General features: G+C 34.2%; 1 protein-coding gene across 1 annotated transcript; it reads right to left on the reverse strand.

The window, feature by feature from the left end:
* Positions 1 to 7,155: 7,155 nt before the first annotated feature.
* Positions 7,156 to 7,818, reverse strand: LOC141632019 (uncharacterized). Its single transcript, XM_074444612.1, has 2 exons — positions 7,456 to 7,818; positions 7,156 to 7,407 (listed from the first exon to the last, which is right to left on the reverse strand). The coding sequence occupies exons 1-2, from the start codon at positions 7,816 to 7,818 to the stop codon at positions 7,156 to 7,158; spliced, it is 615 nt and encodes a 204-aa protein (XP_074300713.1).
* Between the last annotated feature and the right edge of the window lie 477 nt (positions 7,819 to 8,295).

The raw sequence follows: 8,295 nt of genomic DNA on the forward strand, positions 1-8,295 counted from the left end.
TACATTTCAGTTATAGTTTAGAAATCAAATCAAAACACCCCAAATTTTAGTTATATTTTACTGACCGAATCGGGATGTCATCGTTGCCGACTTCGGTCCACGTCTCAAGGTAAGTCATCATTTCGTTGTTGTCTTTCAATAGGTTTTTGGGGTAGTCTAGTAATAGAATATGGTAGGTTAGGATTCGCCTCGGAGTCTTGCCTGGCTAGTTGTTGGATGCACTTGCATGGATTAGCGATAAGGTAGGGTTTCCTTGCTCGGTTTACTGTTTAATTAATTTAAGATATGTGTTGTAATTATTTGTACGATTGATATTGTGATTGTGTGCTGTTGTTGGATTGGAGTTTGGTGTTGGTGTTGAGATGGTCGATGATGTTCGCGAGGTGCGTCCTCGGCTGAGTGGAGTCAGTTGCGGGAGTGGTTTCACGCCCTAGTTTCGCCCTCTGTGGAACCCGCCATAAGAGGGGATGTGCAAATTAATGAACAGGGTTATCGCTCGTTGATGAGCGGGGGCTAAGGTGGGCAAGGCTGCGGTCCCCCACTGGCAGGGCTACACACTTTTGTGTGTAGTCAGTTATGAGATATGCTTGGGAGTTGGAGGTGGATTATGAACAGCTGTTTATCTTTATATTACTTTGTCTTATCTTGATTGTTCAGTGAACTGACCCCGTGTTGTGTTTTCAAAACTGTGGTGATCCATTCGGGGATGGTGAGTAGTTGGTTTAGCAGGTACAGCTAGTCTTGACGCATGCGGGACAAGAAAGGGAATCGAGTCATCACGCTACCGAAGTAGATATCGCTGTCACTCACGCTAGTAGTCTTTGTAGTGGTTCATGTTGTATCTTTATCACGCTGATCCATGATGTAAGGTATTTATCTATATAATAAATGTTCTTCTATTGTTTATTTGATCTACTTACCTCGGGAAACCAAGATGGTATCAACTTCATACATTGGGGTGGTCCTTAGTAAGGCACCTTGGTGTATGGGGGTGTTACATCTAATGACCGATTCGGTACTCACAAATGTATGGTTTTGAAATGATTTTTTAATCGTTGACTTGCTTTTATCTTGGACGATAGAATTCTTGTTCGCGACGGGCATTCTTTTGATGAGATGAGACAAGAAGTTTCTAATACTTAGATTATGAAAGCTGGTTTAAAAATTTTTTTTTGAGGTGTTTTAAAAGAAAGTCTTAGAAATTTTAAATAATATTTTTTTACTTTCAGTTTCGAGGACGAAATTTTTTTTTAGTAGGGGAGGTTGTAACACCCGCCATTTTTCTAATTTAATTTGAAATCGTATTTTATTTCCGATTACGATTTCACTTATATGACTCGGAAATTATTCCCAAGTAATTCATTTTTTTCCCTTTAAATTCTTGAATTATTTTGTATCACGACTATTCTTTTGTTCTCGAGATTTATTGTTAATTGTAATTATTTCAGCTTCGTTTTATTTGTTCATTTAATTCGTATTATAATTCTATTCCGAGTTAATTCATTGGATTTTGGAATTTACTACTTTTGAACTCCTTTATTTTTATTAATTTCTATTCTAATCTCATATATTTTATCTTTAATAATGAGATTTAATTTTATTCCTTAATCTACGGTTTTGATTTAATATTTTAATTAATTCCGTTTTAAGTCGATTTCCAGTCCAATTTTTTTCTTGGACCGACCTTTTATTTACATGACATTTTATAATAAACATTTTTAAAAACCGGCGTTTGCTCCAATTAATATTTGGACCGTGTATTTGTTTTTTTTAAACAAGTTATTTATTAAACTTGTTTTATTCTTAAACTTTAAGGATATTAATCTTATCCTACCTTTTATTATTTTTCAAGTCTTAAATTTTGAGAAGGTGATTGTGTTTAACCACCTCATTTTGACTGGTTATTAGTGAGCTTTTTAAGGGTTTAATTGTTACACCTTTTACTTTTTCAATCCCACTTAAACTCTCTGATTAGTTTACATTCATTAGGTCATTTAATGTTCCCAAAATAAGAAAACAATCTCTAAAATCCCATGTGTTGAGCCGTGACATTCAACAAAGCAAACACCATCAATTTTCATTAATTCTTCATCTAATTTCTCTCATTAATCATCTGATTCTAAGGGTAATTTAATTACTCTTATTAATCATATGTTAGTTTGTTTTAAATTAATTATTATATAGTTTATTCGTATGATCTATATATTTTTGTAGGGTTCAAGAGGATCCATTTAAAGACTAATATCATATTGATTCGGATCCGGAATAAGGTAACTTCGACATTACTCGGTATCACACAATTTACTTATTGTAGTTGCATTTATTATAGAGTTTTTAATATTTTATGATGATTTATACTATTATATAATTTTAGAAATTATTGAAACCTGGTTCTATGATGTTTATATATTACTTTAGACTATACATAATTTTATTTTGTTAATTGGGAATTTATTTAGTTGATATATTGATTTTTATGTCTTAATCGATTGTTTTGATATTAGGGTTTCAATAACTCATTTTTTATATTTTAAACTTGTGTAAATTATTTTTCTGGAATTAATAGTTTTTTTTTTAAAATACCATGAATTTTTGTGGTAATTATTTTGGAGTTATAATATTTCTTTCGGATTTTATAGTGTTGATACGGTTTTTGCGATTATAGCAATGCTGAACTGTTTTAATTAGATTTAAAATACTAAATCGTAATATTAAATCTCGAAATTTTAATATGTGGCCGAGCCACTATATATTGAGGTGTGTGTAAAATTTTAGGTCTTGAAACCTTAATTTCAATTTTATAATCATTTTATAAGTTTTGGTGAAAACCGTTGTCAAATCTGTCAAATCTGTCAGTCTATTTGTAAAATTCATTTCATGTGTTTAAAATGCTCAAACCCAAAAACTTAAAAATGAGACTCATATTTATTTTAAGTCAAAAATATATATATAAAATTTCATAATTTTTCGATTTATGGTTTGTTCATAATAAATTATTTATGAACAGTTCGCCTGTAAACGGCGAATCTGTCATCAGTCAAAAGAATAATTCGTAAAATGGCTTTCCCTTGTGATCCAGTGGCTAATATTTTTTCTCCATAAACTTTGGAATGTATAGTTATGTTTAGAATTTTATTTTACCTTAAAATATTTTCTTAAAGTTGTTTTATGAACTGAAACATTATTAGTGTCAATTTCTGTCAGCTTTTAGAAATGAATTTTTAGACCATTGTTACTTTCATTTTCTGAAGTTTATTATAAACTAAATTTGTAGCTAAGAGCTAGTGGAAACCAATAAAATTGGCCTTGCATCATTTCGATTTTTGTGTATTTAATTATGAATTTTATAGTACTACTGTCTCGTTTTTAAAATCTGGTTTTAAGAGTTTGTCTCGTTAAGGCCCAATAATATATATCTTACTAAAGTACATTAAATATTTGTCTTATTCTAAACTTTAGTACAGTAACTTTACTAATTCGTAACCTTGAATTTATTTTATACTTTTGAAAGTGAAGTCTAAGCTTTCTGTTTTCAAGAAATAAAAGTGTAGTTCACTTACGAATCTTTGAAATAATATACTTTGAATAAGAGACTATCTTTGGGATTTTTAAGTTTGGAATAACCAAAGTAAGGGCAAAGAATAATGAACTAAGGCATACAGGGTCTTTTATAGCTACATGATTGGGTATCCTGCGAGCGGTACAAATTGTCGTAGAGTCATGTATATGTACTTAGACGAGGACTTCGCACTGCGTGGTACGACGTGTCCTATTATAGCTTGTTGTCTAGTGAGTGGACTTAGAGTTGGCCACCTTTGCGTGACACTGGGTTTCCGAAACTAGTGTAAGATGATGCGGTGTCAAGGAGTATAGCCAAAGTGAAAATCTAGCCTGAACTATATTATTTTCATTCTGTCATTTGAGAAATTTTGCTTTTAAGCATGCAGCACGTTTGTCTTAAGCGTGAGTCTGGTAATTTATTTTTCGTTACATATGTTTTAATATTTCAATTTGTTTTTGATATATTATTGATGCTGTAACATTTATATCATGTGATATGGCTGGGAGGACGTCGAGTTACTCCCCACTGATTGTGGCTGTTATGTTTATAACATGACATGTGTTAGCTTTGCTGGGGATTTCTGTGTGAGCTAGCGAGTAGTTTGCAGATCCTACTCTGTTTTTTTCTGCTTTCTTTTATGGTTTTATTCTTGAACACTTTTGGAGGTTTCTTTATTTTCGCTCTTTTTATAAAAGTGCGATTTGTTTAGACTTAACCATTTAATTTTATCCTTGAGAATTTTATACATTCTCAATTTATAACAGTTAGAACTTTTATCTTTGTGTATTTAATCCCATTGGAGAGTGTTTCCACCACTTTTTTGCACTATATTTTGTTGGTAAATTTTGGTATAGGGTAACAGTGATAATGATCATAAACTTGGATATCAACCGAATCACAAAGAGCACGCTTTCCTTAAAAGTATTTCGACCTTGTTTCATGCCTTGGGTTACTCGAAATCCCTTGTAGGATAAGACGGTTGAGGCCCTCTTCATCTAGGCAAAGATAAAGAGAAATACATTATGAAGTTTTATAATTTTCTTTGTATACCAAAATTTGATTTTCCATGTGTAGAATTACTATCACATTTCTCTATATATATACTTAGAATGTAAGTACATATAAACTGTTAAAGAATGTGGATATAAGCATGTTGGTTTTCGTACCAAATCCAACCATGCAACTGCCAATCAAAATAAATTTGATTTATCATAATTATATCCACTTAACAATGAACTCGGTAATTTCGATTATATGAGTGTGCACTCCGCACCCCCTAACTCACATTTTATCAATCACAAGCTCATAACGATTTCGGCTTGAAAACCCGAATACACTTAAATAACTTTGTGATCAAAATCACCAACATTCCTCCCCCATTTAAGTGTATCCCTTGTTTCCAATAAAGCAACAAAGCAAACAAATCTATGCATAAATGAAAGTGTCCCAAGGATTGAACTTCCACATTAGTACATTACACATTCCAAATATTCGAGAATCAGGACGTCCCACGGATTGAACCCTTCAACTCATTTTGAATACATGAAGATAACATACACATAAATTCAAATAACTCCAAAAAGTTTATTCTTGACACTTTTAACAACCATGTGTCCATATCCATTCATAAGCGCATACAAAGCCAAGCCCAAGCTTTAAGAAGCGGCTACATTTCACACTCATATAGGCGGATTCTTTTAGTCATACCCTGCAATAACATTTTTTCAAAGATCCTACCATTCTTATAGGTTTAAGAACATCCTTTCGGGACATTATAAATTATGTGCTTCAATCTTTCATAATTGGCTTTCCACATTGAACTCAGCCTCTAACATATACTAGAGGGGAGTTGGGTGTCATACCACAAAAGATCATTTTAGGCTTTACCATCCCAATATCCGACTTGTTGACCAAGTCCCTAGTTGATCCTTTATGCAAAGTGATCCACTAGATACATTGAGATCTCACAAAACACAACCAAGATCAATCCCCTTTGACGATAGTCCATATACCGTGTTATAACAAACACTCCACTGCACCGTTATTCACTATCAAAAAATCATGGATGAAATTGGTCTAATACTTTTAAGTAATACCGTAGATTAATTACCTTTGCTACTTAGCCTTAACCGGCTATGCTAATACTACGCATACCAACTCCAATGTCAAACTCATTATGCAAATTCACTTTTTGAAAACCCATAAGCTAATGGTGCCCCCCTTAAGCAAGAATACTCTACCATTTGTATAAATGACCATCTACATTGGTAAATCAATTTGCATAACATTATTCCACTGTAACCGAAGGAAAAACGACATAGGACAAATCATAATTCATGGTTTACTTTATACATTTTCACACTTGCTTAATCACTTGACAAATATGAGTACTAGCTATACTAGTATACTTACTCAACTTAGCAAACCGCAATACTCAAGCCCTTGTGAAAAACCCGAGTCGTGACTCCACTTTCACTAATGGATAACAACGTCATACTCGACCCTTAGGAGTAATAACCGGAGAATATTTTCCGTATTCTCACACTTGATCCTAATACCAAGGATCATATAACCTCCACCATGTCCTTCATAAAAGAACACGTTGACAGAAGCACCTTTGACAAGGTAAATCATCTTTGGTCTATGCCAAATATCGACTTATCATTAATCTACAACACATGACAACTCCATTACCGGATTGTCAATAGTTGTACATTCAATGTTATTGATGTACCTCTTATATGGTTAAACCACCATGACTCCATAATATCACCATGGTTACCGGCTTACCGCAATTCATCATTCCCGAGATTATATGGTAAAGTGATCAATTACTTAATCAAACATTAAAAATGCTTTACACAAGATATTAACATGTTAAACAAACAATACAAAATAGTTAGCACACTAACAACACATTAAACAACCGATCAAAATCCATTGATCAAAACATAATTCATAAATATCCCATTGACATAATAACCAAAGTAGTGGTTCTTACGACAAACATGTCGAAATGTTAACTACACTCTCGTGGCCATCATGCCTATCAATATAAATCATAGAAACAGTTATTATGCATATTAAGGCCACCATACTCTTACACACATGAAATTATCATGGACCAAACAATTTGTTTTTAATTACCAATGTTAACATGATAAAACAGAATGAACACATGGGAGGAATTAAATGAACATCATTGTCAATAATAATGTTCATCCAAAATTCCAAATTATAACAATGTCTACGATCATGTTCATCAACAAAGGTCAACCGGCAAAGGACAAGAAAATCGCACGATTACGCATAATGCAATGCATACTTTGCCAACCCATTGTAATATACACCATATTTTGAATAATCATAGAAATTGTAATCATGAGACAATCATTGGCCCGTCATAAGACATTACTCATGCATCATGCTTTTACATTACAAGATTTTAAAGACATGGACAAAGCGCCAATATGGCCGACATAATTGGCATCAGTGAACATCACAAATATTAGAATGATTTTTTTTGGTGGAATGTGATTATATTATAAATAGAGTAAAAAAAAAAGGTAATTACGTGAGGAGCCTTATAACTTTTACAAGAGATTCATAGTTTTCAGCCAATCTTTATCACCAATGGTTAGATCCTTCTCATCTCTTCTTCGAACCCTCAGTCCGATCTCTGCTATAATCAGTTCAGCTACCCTCTTTGGTACCATCAGCACACAGTCATTCTCGCTGCAATTTCTCTGATGCCACACATGGTATATTGCTCCCATCCCTACTGCAGCCTGTACCCCCTTCTGCAACTTAGACCCCTGCCTATCCACGCACCACTCCATAATGTGCTGATCAGGGAGAATGAAAGTAGATAACTGATTCAACTAGTTGATCACCTGCTTACTGTAACTACACCCAAAAAACACATGATCCATGCATTTTGCAGCCTTTCCACAAAGATAGCATTTATCATCAATATCTAGCCCATACAGCAGCAGCTTATCATTAATTCTCAGTGCCCCATGAGCAAACAGCCAACCCATAAATTGGTGTTTTGGAACAACCCAATCATTCCAAACTGCCCTGAACCACTGCACAGTAACTCCTGCCCCCTTAAGCCATTCATAGCAACCAGCAGGGGTATAGCCAGTATGCTGAACATCCAACACTCCATCAACATAACCTGCTGCAATAATCTGCTTCACCCTACAGATCCTCCTCCACACCCAACTCGAGTTGTTACTAGGTTGGTACTCCATCTAGTCCCGCCCTTTGAGATAGTTAGTAGCCACCCAACGAACCCAGATAGAATCCCTCTTCTCAGCAACCCAGTTAGCCAGTCTCCCAACCATAGCTTGGTTACACAACTCCTGATCTTTAATCCCAAGACCACCTTCCTCCTTTGGCTTGCATACAGTTTTCCATGCCACCAAGGGTACTCTTCTATAATCAGTGCTATTATCCCAGAGGAAATTTCTACACACTGCCTCAATCTTAGCAATAATGCCCTTAGGAAGGAAAAACATGGAGGCCCAGTAAGAATGAATTAATTAAACTCTACTTATCTGTTAGTATGTTCACGATGTATCATCGTAAATGTGTATTAAATACCGACGCCTTTTGGTCCCATAATCATCTTCACAAACCAGATTTTATTGGCCAAAATATTACGGAGTATCACTTACCACAAATACACAGTTACCCACTCCATTGTTCCACAGAGAAGACCCATACGA

The sequence above is a fragment of the Silene latifolia genome, chromosome Y, assembly GCF_048544455.1.
Source record: "Silene latifolia isolate original U9 population chromosome Y, ASM4854445v1, whole genome shotgun sequence".
NCBI classification, from domain to species: Eukaryota; Viridiplantae; Streptophyta; class Magnoliopsida; order Caryophyllales; family Caryophyllaceae; genus Silene; species Silene latifolia.

Bases quoted from the DNA above. Each gene is read 5' to 3' on its own strand.
- LOC141632019 (XM_074444612.1), bottom strand. From the start codon at position 7,818: ATGGAGTACCAACCTAGTAACAACTCGAGTTGGGTGTGGAGGAGGATC. The intron at 7,408-7,455 runs GTGATCAACTAG...CTCCCTGATCAG, and splicing joins GGTGTAGTTACAGTAAGCAG to CACATTATGGAGTGGTGCGT.